General features: G+C 37.7%; 1 protein-coding gene across 2 annotated transcripts in view; it reads right to left on the reverse strand.

Annotated features, from left to right (window-relative positions):
• MTBP (MDM2 binding protein) overlaps window positions 1-12,919 on the reverse strand; it is a 59,917-nt gene that overhangs the window by 40,498 nt on the left and 6,500 nt on the right. The window contains exons 5-11 of one of the 2 annotated variants that reach the window (XM_074986721.1): window positions 12,121-12,179; window positions 9,998-10,142; window positions 7,496-7,610; window positions 6,151-6,285; window positions 5,184-5,278; window positions 3,454-3,526; window positions 1,539-1,656 (exon numbers count right to left, since the gene is read on the reverse strand). In XM_074986721.1, the coding sequence (XP_074842822.1) occupies window positions 1,539-1,656; window positions 3,454-3,526; window positions 5,184-5,278; window positions 6,151-6,285; window positions 7,496-7,610; window positions 9,998-10,142; window positions 12,121-12,179 (740 nt within the window). Of the gene's footprint in view, window positions 1-1,538; window positions 1,657-3,453; window positions 3,527-5,183; window positions 5,279-6,150; window positions 6,286-7,495; window positions 7,614-9,997; window positions 10,143-12,120; window positions 12,180-12,919 lie in introns of both variants that reach the window. The other variant, XM_074986720.1, reaches the window with a different exon arrangement.

A 12,919-nucleotide genomic window follows, 5' to 3' on the forward strand; every position in this document is an offset into this window, starting at 1 on the left:
AAATTGTGTACTGCAATTTGCCTATCTTTGGTGACAGTTCTATTGGGATAGGCTTTTCTGACATTTGGCCCATCCACACAGGGCTAAATGTCAGGAAAAAAACCCTCTGTCGAGATGTCTCTTCTTCCTCATGGAACGAGGTGTTACAGGGATGTCAACAAAACACACTCAACTGGCAAATGTCTTCCGAGAGATCCGCAGTCTGGATGCCGCTGTCAACAAAACCTGTTGACAGATGTTTTGCTGACAGAACCACACAGTCTAGACATAGCCTAAGAGATTGTAGACCAGGATCTATTCAATTTACTATAAAGAGGCTAGCCGTAGGCTTTGGAGAAAACAGTACAGAATGTACTTCCACTACAGCTAACCCAAAGGCTAATCTTCTCTATGGTCACATCACATCTGCTCTTCCACTCTATCTACACATTCCAAGACTTTAAGCTTCCGGCCCTCACTTTCAAGGCTCTTACCAACCCTGCTCTTCTCAAGTTATCATTTATCTGCTGCAACAGTATATCTCTGATATGTCTCTTCCCATAACCTTATGCCATTTCTTAGACTATAAACTCTTCTGGAAAGAGGCTGTTTCCACCATGGAGAGAGTAGATTGGCTAGAGCCCATGAAAATCTAATTAAAGATTTGTAGAATGTATGTTCCCCAAGATTTTGACCAGTTTGTTCAGTTATACTGATCAAGTACCTGACAGCTTCTGCAGTTATCATTGTTATGCGAATACAGCATATTGTAACATTGAACATGAAATAACAACTTGGAACAAATATGTAAAATGAAGCTTTGTCCTTTTTACTATAAAAAGGAAAGGAGATAGTAGGAGCAGGATCCTCAGCTGAATCTGAAGACTAACACACAACAGTACCTTTAAGCCAAATTTACATTCCCGATTCCAGGACTGGCGGTACCCACCACATAACTTGTGCAAAAGTTATTTATTTTTTCTCTTCTTTAAGTATTGCATAGTTTAACTTAAAATAATTAAGACCTTTCGTACATTACGGGAATTGTCACTACTATTAGCCCCAGTGCAACTCCACTCAGAAATAATGCAGCTATTCTATATTCATGCTAATAAAAGCTTTATATTTAGGCATGGAAGGATTAGATTTTTATTAGTAAATTATGTTAAATATCATTTTCACCATACACACAAAAATGATGCTTTCATTAATAATAATCTGATAGGCGAAGAAGGAAAAAGCTGCTTGAAAACTTACTAGGGTTTTACTTCAGATAATTCCCTTTGTATACTTCGTCATGAGATGTTGACGATTTATATTTCAATGGTTATAAAACTTTGGATTTTTTTAACTTTAATATCCATTGTAATTAAGAATTATTTTCTCACCCCCACCCCAAATTCCTGAAACTATGACAATTTCAAACCAATTAAATAAAAAATATGTAAAAATAAATATTTTTCAACAAATATCTGTTGAAATAGAATAAAAACGAAACTCTGCCAAAGCTACTTATATTATAAACTCTTGGAACATACCTACACACACACATTACTTACTGGATATGGCCTTAGGTTTTTTGGCTATATATTCCTTCCATTTTTTTGCACTCCGCTGACTGGGTGATGGAATCATGATGCTGCTTACATTGCAAGGCAAAACAAACAAAGCTCCTACCTGCAGAAAAAGCAAATATAGTGCACTTAATATTATTCACATAGTCATGAGAGATCAAAGCCAGAAAGGACCTTTAGTACATCTAGTCTGACCTCTTTGTACATCACAGGCCACTCTTATCACCCACGTCTTAAGCCCAACAATGAAAATGAGACCAAAGTTATTGAGATCACACAAGACTACACTACACTATCATGTTCCACAAGCAAAGAACAGAAGACACTGAGGTAAACTCATCCTGATACCCCCATGTTGGCAGGGATATGTTTATGTGAGATACATCCCCACAATCCTGGTAAGTAGTCCACATTCGCCTACTAGAGAAGGCGGAAAACAATCCTTCCAACCCAAAATTTTGAGGAATAAGGGGACTTCAAAGCAGCGCAGGCACTTCAAAGTGTCCATGGCTACACGCATGCCAGCACTTCAAAGTCTGATGCTTCCAAATTCCAGCAGGGGAAAATTAACCTAATGAAGTGGTGCATATTCACCACAGCACTTTGTTAGTAATCCCCCATCACCCTGATTACCATGCCCCATTCGAAGTTGGGGGCAAGTGTAGAAAAGCCCTAAGTTTCCAATCATGTCAAATTGCTCACTGTAGCCAGTATTCTGACTACTGTAGATTAGTTTTATAAACATCAGAAACACACCCATATTGCCTTAAAAATTCCAGCAGGCAGCATTTTCAAGTGAACATTACTGCATAATTACTTATAGCAAAAACCTTGTAGTTGTTTCAAGAACTATTATACCCGTACAAAGAGTTAAAAAGCATTGTCAGAGGAAAACTATAAAATGTAGCAAATTGTCCAAAAATACATTCTGAAATATACTGGCTTTTCTTATGATCACAATCTGCAAACAAAACACAAACAAAGTCACTATCAGCCTAGGATTGTAAAATAAGCGATGCACAGAGCCTTCTCATTCCCTGCATTAGAAGAAGTGATAGGACATATGGTGGCTTGTCCAACAGCATTTAAGATGCACAGTTGAGGAAAATTCTAACCATCGACATTAAACATGAGAAAGGGAAGGATGAGCCTATCACCAGCTTTTATTCCTGTTCTCTTAGGAGGCAAGAATGTCCACCACTGCAAGGAAAGTCACTAGAAGCCACTGCAGTGACTTTGGTCAGATCTACTCTACAAGCACTACTTTGGCTTGTATGAACTGTGCTCCACATATAGGTAACTAGGAAAAAGGAATGACCTGTGATGTACAGGTGGCCAGAACAGATCAACTAATCGTCTCTTCTGGCCTCAAAAATCTACGAATACAGCAAATACATCGAAGATATGGCTGACTCAACAGCACGGAATCTGTACAATATGCTGCCCCGTAGAACCATAAAATATTACTCAGAGTACTCTGGTCTTTGCTTTTAGAAAATGACAGGGAGAAGAAGAGGGGCTTGTGTTGTGAAGAGACATTAAAAAAAAAATTTGTGGAAACAAGAAACATACCAAAGAAGTTGTGGTTAGTAATTTTTGTTAAAGAGTTAAACTGAATTATGAAAATGAACAGACAACTACTGTGGTGAAGATGAATGGGATTCATAGTGAGCATCAAGATGTGCTTTGTGAGCAAAGGTTAGCTGAAGTTAATTATGTAATGGGCATATGAGTTCTGCTCTTGGAAACCATACAGTGGATACATCTAAAGATAGACTGTGACCCTAGAAGAAAATTTTGGAGGAGGCTACACAGAGCTTAGGTGTTAAAAGTACACAGTAGAAGAGGTGCAGAAATAATTTTGGGGAACAACCTGCTGCAAAGTTGAAAAAAAGGATACCTTTCCACACAGAGAGGAAATCTGTTCAAAAAACAGTGTAGACTTTTCTTTGGTATTGTTTCTGGCCAAGTTCCTGTATAAAAAGACTTAAGGAATCACATCTTTAAATAGTTTTATCTATTCCAATTTTACAAATCATGGTATTATATTCTGAACAAAGAAACATTTCAACGCACCTAAATACAAGCTGAACTATCACACTGCTCATAACTGTCAAAGTACCATAATGAATAAATTCTCTGTATCAGATAGGTGGAACATGAACTCTTAAATTTTGTAAATATACTTGCTATGATATACAGCATATTTACCTACTTATTTCAAGTGATCATGTAAGGAGCCACTTTTTGAATATTTTACTAAATCTCTCATTATTATGAGAGTTAATGACAGTTCAGGTACACGTGAAGATTTTAATCAGTTGGCATGAGATGCTATATATTTAACCTCAGATTACACTTCCGGTATTTTAAGCCCTCACTTTACAACTGTAATAAATTTACTCCATATTCTTCTAAACAAAATACTGCTGGCATACAACAATGCTTTGAGTATAAGATTTTTTTCCTGTTTCTAGTTATTGAATTACAAATATTAGGTGAACACCATGAGGGCTGCCAGATTCAAAAAGTAATTCAAACTTATGCTCATCAACTTTTCATTTGACCAGGAAAAGTTCATCTATATTTTATGCTGCTTGTAAAAAAATAGTGTGTTAAACTAGCTAAAAGTTTGTCTTTAAGGCAATTCATTTAGATGTGAAATTCTCAGTCTGCTTTAGTTTCAGTTTCACTGTGAATTTACTAAATCATACGAATAGTACCTGAAATCCTTCTTATGGGGAATACTTTCATTAGATTTTATAGTTATAGCATCATGTTCTTAATTGGATCTTTTCAAACATCTTCAGGATTGCAAATACAGTAAAACCTACATGCACCCAGTTATAGTTTTGAAACTGAAAAAAGAAAAAAAAATCACTTAGCTTTCTATAAAAGAAGTGTTATTATGCTACAGAAAGGTACACTTAACATGGTGTCACAGCTATCTATATGCTAAGCAGTACTTGGTATAATTGACGGAATAATCAGAAAAACAGTTTAATTATATTAATATGCATATTTACAGTAAACCCCAAAGTGCTCAATTTTGACTTGCGCTTAACTTGCATTAACACAAGTTAAGCACAAGTCAAAATCCTGGGGTTCCCAGGGTTTGGGGGCTGGCAGAAGTGCAGCTCATCCGCTACCTCCCCACTCCAGTCCCTGGCTCTCCCAGCTGTGGGGGAAGCCATAGAGAAGCCTGGTTCCCAGCTCCCCATCACTCTGGGAGCCAGGGAACTAACTGGTATCAGTAAGTCAATAGTGTTCTGCCACTCCCCATGAAGCAGAACGCCTCTCCTGACAGATTCTGTCAATGGAAAGTCTGTCTGAACAATCCAAGGGGGACTTCTGTTGACAGACAGGGTTTCCAGGACACCAGGCAGCCATCTGTGTGATTTCGTTTGGCCATTTTGTCGAGATAGCGGCTGGGCAGTCCAGCTGCTCTCTGTCAACAGAGTGGATCACTTTTTCAATCTGCTTGGCAATCTGGCCACCATCTGTCAACAGATGTTTTGTCGGAAGATATCTTCCAACAGAAATTTCTGTTGACAGATTGCTCTAGTGTAAACGTAGCTCTTGCATGTGAGAGGGAGAGAGGGAAAGATGAACTTTGAAATAAAAGGATACAGCTCAAATTCAAGGTCTGATACGAAATAAGATGGTAGATCTGACAGCATGATCAGCTGCATGAATTCTAACGCAGGACCATAATAATGAAAAACCTGAAAAGAAATTAAATTCAAAATTTCTAACTTTTATATTTTAGATATGATTTCAATGGGACTTAAATTGCTTTAAGTACTTTCATGAACTGGACCCTTACTTAGCAACACATGTGAAACAGGGAAATGGGGTTAGAAAGAGAAGGTTTGGCAATACAGTCAGATTAAAATATAAACAAACAGCTGAAAAAGGCAAATTTATGCAAGGACCCTAAAACTATTCCTCCAGTTTATTCCTACGAATACATGTAAGCATACTGTAATAATATGTGCAGATACTGCAAACAAAAATCATCCAAGACCACACATTTAGGGACAAAATATATTCAAAAGTTGTAACTGTAAAAAGCTATTCAAATTCAAATTTGTAATTAAAGGGCTTTTTATATTATTTCCCATCAGTAACTTGGGATTTTGACTTGTAATCTTTAAAATAATTCCACTGGGCAAAAATGGCACAGTACAAGCAGTTTTGCTTCCAACTTGCTACAACCATAGTTAACTGAATTTCCAGATCTGAAGTGGGTCTGTCCCACCTAATAAATTATTTTGTTAGTCTTTAAAGTTCTATATGACTGCTTTTTTATACTTAACATTAAATTTATTGACAGCTAAGAAATCATAACTTTGTTTCTCTTTTGAGACATAGTATCACATTTTAAACTTGTAATTAGAGCAAATATAATTGATATTATCCAGAAAAAACATGAACAAGTTAAATCTTAAGAGCACTATGTCATAGAATCACTACTATTATATTTATTTTTGAATCCTGACTACCGCTTCCCTTATTAGTAATTTTCTTAGGAAGGTAAAAAAAAAAAAAAAAAGTGAACTATTGTAGTTCAAAGAAAGATCAAAACAGACCTTACCTCTGGCATAATATTAGTGTTCTTTGATTGTGCTGTTTTCTTGGCACCGAAGCAAGTATTTAAATGAGATGTGCTGAATGTCTTTGCCAAGACACCCTTTATACAAAATTCTGAAAGCTTAACTTCAACTCCACACTGAAGAAAAGAGAATATTTTAAAAAGGCAGGTATAAAGCCTGACATCGATCAGCTGAATTAGGTTAGAGAAATTACTATATTCTAGCATATCAAGCATTTGGTGCAACTAGCTGGTGAAGAATGAAATAAAAGTTTACACAGTGCTTTTTCTGTACTCAGCCCTACGCCCCAGCTGGGGTTCCCATGGCTGGGACTGTCAGCGGGGCTCTGCACCACAGGCGGCTCCCAACTGCAGAGCTGATGGAGTCCCCCCACACCACTGAGTCTGGTATCAAGCAGCTGGGGCTGCCGAGGTGCTGATACTCGGTACTGACAAGTACTGGCACAAAAGAAGCACTGAGTTTACACAGAGGAAAGCAATATTTTAATGAATGCATTTTCCTTCAGACTATTAGTAACAATTATTTTAAAAGGATATGGCCCTATTAGGGTTGATTTCAACAGATTTCAGTAAACATTTAAGTACAATAATACTGAGCTTGGGTAACCAAGTAATATACTCCAAATAAAGACACTGCAAACACCACTGGTGTCTTCTGCAGCTGAATGGCTTCTGCTTTTTGTACAAATGCCAGATATGGGTTTCTATATGAGCATTACAAAGTAGGACAGGAAGAGGAAAATGGTGTGTCATGAACAACAAAAAGATTTGGCTTAAAAACACACATACAAACCTAAGGTAACAGCAACTAAGGGTCCTGTGGCACCTTACGGACTAACAGAAAAGTTTTGAGCATGAGCTTTCGTGAGCACAGACTCACTTCATCAGATGCCGGTCTTCATCAGATTTCCAAGACCGGCATCTGATGAAGTGAGTCTGTGCTCACGAAAGCTCATGCTCAAAACTTTTCTGTTAGTCCATAAGGTGCCACAGGACCCTTTGTTGCTGTTACAGATACAGACTAACACGGCTACCCCTCCGACACTTGAAACCTCAGGTAGAACGCATAAAAGGATTGGTGCTTAAAGTTAAAGCCCTACACAATGAAACTCTATAGCTTAGTTATACTGCATTAAAAAGAGAAAAAACCTTGTATTTTCTCTGTTCAGAAAACGTTTTAAAATTGGTTCCTAAATCAGATTGTTACAAAATTCAGATAAAATCATGACATATAATCACGTATAATTCTGTACGTATCTAACAATTTTGTACAGTAAGTACACACAGTAAATCTAAATAAAATTAACCAAAACTAAAAAATAATTACCTTTCTTTCCCATATTTGAATATCTCCTCTCCACAGCTCTTTTGAATCAATAATATTCACTAGACTATCTAAAGCCACAACATCTACTGACAGGAAATCTGAAATTTTTTGCCAGCTACTGTAAACAAAGAAAAATAATGAATCTCACATTTTATTTAGTTTTACAGGTTAGCATACCATGAAGTTCAATCCAATGTATCTATTAAATCTTAGCACTAAACAAAGACTTGTGAAAATATATAAATACAGACAAATATATATGACTTTGTACTCTGGTAAGTACAAACTCTTACAGAAATTCTGGATCCACTTTCAGCAGGGGAAGATTTTTCTATGCTCCAACAAGATGATAGTGGGATGCATTGGCACATATCAAGTAATGGCTGGGTTGTCAAACTAAGCCAGCTTGTAAATTAGCAGTCTTATGGCTTGCATGTCCCACTATTGGCCACCTTTGTGCACTAAAGGGAATAAGAGCCATGGATGCAAAGTGAAGACATTGTCTTCTCTTGCTAACTAGAGGATCTCAGTACCCTTGTTCATCATTCGTGGGTTTGCTTGTTGTACAAGGAGAGACAGGTTGCCTCATTATGCAAAGCAATATGCAACACAACACCATTGAGTCTTTTTGATCCAAAGCAGAGATGTATTCACTGTCATATGTGAAATTAGGAAGGAATTGATCATGATAGTTTTTCATCTCCGTGTGTATTAGCACGTGTCTCATGAAAAGTAAATATTTTCTCTGCCTGTAGGGGGTTTATTTCAGGACATTTATTGTCTCTGCTTTATCACAATTTTATTAAGGTGGTCTCAAGAAGGTAAGGTATTACAGGATTAACACTCTGTCCCAAATGTCACAGTTTAATTTGAAAGAAAGTACATGGTTATGGCAAATGACAAGAGTATGGATGACAAGCCTACATATTAGACACAAAGTTAAGGCATTCCACTTTAATTCTCACTCCTTTCCATGGGGAAAAGCAGGTGAAATGACTTTTTGTTAAAAATAAAATCCATGCAAGGCCAATTCTACATTTTATATTGGGCTGACTAGGTGGGAGGCAAATAGGCAATCAGAAAACTTATACGGAAATAAAAATATTCACGTTGAAGAATCTTCAAAAGGCAAAAAAAATTGATAGCTATTTTACAAACATTACAAAACCAGATTCAAAGTTCATCGATAATAATTACTGTGTGTTGTAATATACTAAAAATTTATACAAGGTCTTATGTGAAATGAAGCCAGTCTATCAGGGAAAATTAGATATATGAGGGAAAATTAAGTAAAATGAGATGTAATATATTTATATATTGTGCCCTAGAAATCAGAGGCATTTTAAATGATTGCATTTCTGTCAACCTCTTTGATGAAAGCACGTATAGTAAACTATTTCATATCTGAGAGCTCCAAATGTAAGAATGCTGGATAACTGTCATTTTAACCATAAGTAAATTTTAGTCACATTTTCCGTAAGTACAATATAGTGAAAGTAAATACAAATAAATACAGCAAATATAGTATAAACTTACAGTGTACAATACTACTATTCATAGAATCATGTGGATGGAATGGACCTCAGGAGGTCATCGAGTCCAGCCCCTGCTTCAAGCAGGATCAACCCCAACCAAGTCATCCCAGCCAGGACTTTGTCAAGCCAGGACTTAAAAACCTCTAGGCATGGAGATTCCACCACCAATCTAGGCAACGCATTCCAGTGCTTCACCACCCTCTTGGTGTTTTTGGTTCGTTTGTTCCTTAATATCTAGCCTTGTATTTCTTTAGTGTTATGTGTTGCTAGGTATACCTCTCTACTATTCTGAATATTTGAATATCCAGCAACCTCCCAGTCCTGGGACTGCAGATATGAAAGAGTTTACTGCATTTATAACAGAACTGTCTGGACAGCTAAGGCTACATCTATAAGGGCAACTTCTGTCAACAGAGTTCACCCTCGACAGAGAAACTTCAGCAGTATATCTGTCAACAGATTGTGTCTACAGATAAAAGCTGATCGAAAGAGCAATCCACTCTGTTGACAGAGAGCAGCCCTGCTGCCCTGCCCTCTCTCGACAGGACGGCTGACTGGAAGCTCTGAAAACAGGGCTGTATGCAGAACCGGAAGCCCTCTCTGTTGACAGAACTGTCTACATGGGCACTGTGTCGACAAAACACGATAGAGGCGCTATTTCTTATCAGAAACGGGGATAACGCTGCTGACTGAACAGCTGACTTTTGTTGACAAACTCTTGACACAGCGCTTTAGCCATGTGGATGCTTGGCAAGTTTTGCTGACGAAAGGGCAATTTTGTCGATAGAAGCTGCCCGTGCAGACGTGACCTAAGTGAAAAATCTATACTTTCCTAAAGAAAAACTGTCAAACATGAAGACGCTTCATGAGCCAAAGTTACTTAGGTTACTATAAAAGTTAGTAAATTTTGAAGCAAAACAAATAATGACCCTGCTTATACAACTTAAAAAAAAAAAAAAAATCACACCCTTTGTAGTTGTTTGTTGCTATAGTGATTTTTGCAGAATGCCATTCTTTCAGATGTTTCAGCGCACCAACAAGAGGTAAACAGTCTTTTAACTTGGGGGCATCTTTTTCAGCAAATTGCAGTATTATATCAACCATAGCTCTTCCTGTAAATAAAAGTACATATGGTATAAATTATTGCAGTACTATGAAATTATAGATCCAAGCATTTATCTCATTTTGTAGCTCAAGCCAAATTTATAAACACATTTTACAAAAACTATGCTTTATTGATGAATGTGATCAGGAGAGTAAAAGGGCAAAATCAAGAAACGTTAGAACAGGCTTGGTAATATTTCTATAGGAACTTCAGCCTGTCTCCTTAGCATACCCTCTTGGGCTATGTTTACACTTCAGCGAGCCTTCAAAATAAATTATTCCGGAAGAGCTCTTCCGAAAAAAATTCATTCAAAAGAGCATGTCCACACCAAAAAAAAAAAAAAAACAAAAAAACACGCTGATAAAAAAAAATCATCCAGTTTTTTGATAGAGAGTGCCCACCCACAGCCCGTTTTCTTTTGAAAGAATGGGCTAAGGATTGAAAAATCCAGAACCAGGACGACTACTCTTTCCAAAAAAGGACCACTGGGGTGCCTACATGATTTTTCCCTGAAAGAATCTTTCAGAAAAAAAGAGTTCTTCCTCATCTGTGACAGGAAGAAGGCTGCCAGAAAAAGTGCTGTGTTTAATACTTAATATTGAAATAATTTAATAGTGAAAGAACACATTTTGCGTGTAGATACTCTGCCAGATTTTTCGAAAGACCTCCAGCTTCTTCGGAAAAACTCGGTACTGTAGATGTACCCTTGGAGGTCTTGCTACCAGTTTATGTTCCACAGGAAAATCAAAATGCATTATCTTCTCTCACAAACAAACATTCTCCATGTCCCTCTCTTCTCTATCGGCATTAACTCCATCCCTTAAACTCTGTGACACAAGTCAACGAAATACAGGTTATTTCTGATATACAAGTTATCCTTCTCCCCTGCCCCATCAGGCTACATTTTGTTTCCTCCTCTTCAACATTGCCAAGGGATGTACTTTTCTTTTCATCTTCCAATGTGAAATTCTCCTTTTGGGCCCTTGATATCCTGCCTTGACCACTGAAACATTTGCCATTCCGGCCTCCCAAAAAAACCCCACACATCGCCCACGTCAGTCCAGTCATTTTCCTTACCTGTCGATCTGATCATAACTCACCTTTGGATCTCTCCACTCCCACCTAGTGGAAGGTGAATCAAATTTAAGCTTCAAACTCTACATAATGACCACTTCCTACTCACCCTTGCAAGTTGGGTTTCATGCTACCTACACCCTCCACCCCATCTTGGCCAATGTTTTCAACTCCATCTTCCTCCACACAGTCAGTCACCTCCATACTTCTGCCATATAGCACCCACCATGTGGTATAGTACAATCTCCCTACACTTATTCACAAGGGCTGTTCTACACAGGCCACTTCCTTTGGAAGTGGCATGCTAATACACGGAGCGAAAGACGCTAATGAGGTGTGGATGCAAATTTCCCACACCTAATTAGCATAATGTCACATGATTTGGAGTCCAGACAACCATTCTGCCAGACTCCAAAACGCCGTGTAGAAGTGCAGCCCCGGGGGCACTTCCAGAATGAAGTCCTCCTTCCCGAGGCCCCTTCTTCACAAACATTTTTGGGAAGAAGGGGCCTCCAGAAAAAAGACTTCCTTCTGGAAGCCCCCCAGGGCTGCACATCTACATGGCATTTTGGAGTCCAGAAGAAGGGTCTTCCAGACTCCAAATCACATGACATTATGTTAATGCAGCACAGGGAATTTGCATCCATGTCTCATTAGCATCTTTTGCTCCGTGTATTAGCATGCCACTTACGAAGTATGTGGCCTGTGTAGAAACAGCCAAGGAGAACACCCTGCCCATATTTAAGTCCCTCAAGAACCTACTTCTACCATTCCACTTTGAGTAAAACTAGCTGACATTTAAAAAATTCCCCATTTGTTGCTCCCTTCCTTTAACTTCAGTCTTTCCTTAGATTGCAAGCTTCTCACAACTGGAACCTTCAAGATAAACACAAGCTGTTCTGTGAAATTACCAGGAGCCGGGAGCTTGTCTGATAACTGATGTAGACTCTCTGCAGATTCTTCATAGACACTGAAATTAAAGAGTATTATTATATAGAAAAATAATTATAAAAAAGTCTACAAAACTAAATTACCTATAATTACATTTAGCACTTTATGAAAGAACATGGCATTTTCAAAGTACTAAACAATCACTATATAAACTCTGCAAAGTATTACTGATATTTCCTTTTTAAATAGGAAGGAAAAAAGGCAGATAAGGCCAGAGACTCTTGGTAGAACTAGGATTAAATTCAAAAATACCTGGCTTCCAGCTCTGTGATCTGTCCACTAGTTATGCTACCTCTCAAAGGCTACATCTCCACAGCACAGTTATTGCAAAATAACAGCCATTATTTTGAAATAATTTTGCGAGCATCTACACCATGTACATGCTATTTTGAAAAGTTTTAAATAATGGGTGCATTATTCTGAATTTCACAAATCTCCCTGCATGAGGAATAATGCCTATTTCTAAATAGCTATTTCGAAACAGGCACTGTTACGATACGGAATAGTGCTATTTTTAAATAAACCATAATGGTGTCCAACGGCAATATTTTGAAATAGGCACCATGTATCTGGTCATGCTGTTTCAAAATGCATTCTTGTATGTAGCTGTTTTATTTCAAAATAAGCTATTTTGGAGTAGCTATTCTGGAATGGATTATTTCAAAATAACGCTGTTGTGTAGACGGAGCCAAAGTGAATAGCCAAAAGTAAAATGTTCAACTTAATTTACAGTCCTGTAAAAACTTCTGTTTTGTAGTA

Source organism: Carettochelys insculpta, chromosome 2, assembly GCF_033958435.1.
Source record: "Carettochelys insculpta isolate YL-2023 chromosome 2, ASM3395843v1, whole genome shotgun sequence".
In the NCBI taxonomy this organism is placed as follows: Eukaryota; Metazoa; Chordata; order Testudines; family Carettochelyidae; genus Carettochelys; species Carettochelys insculpta.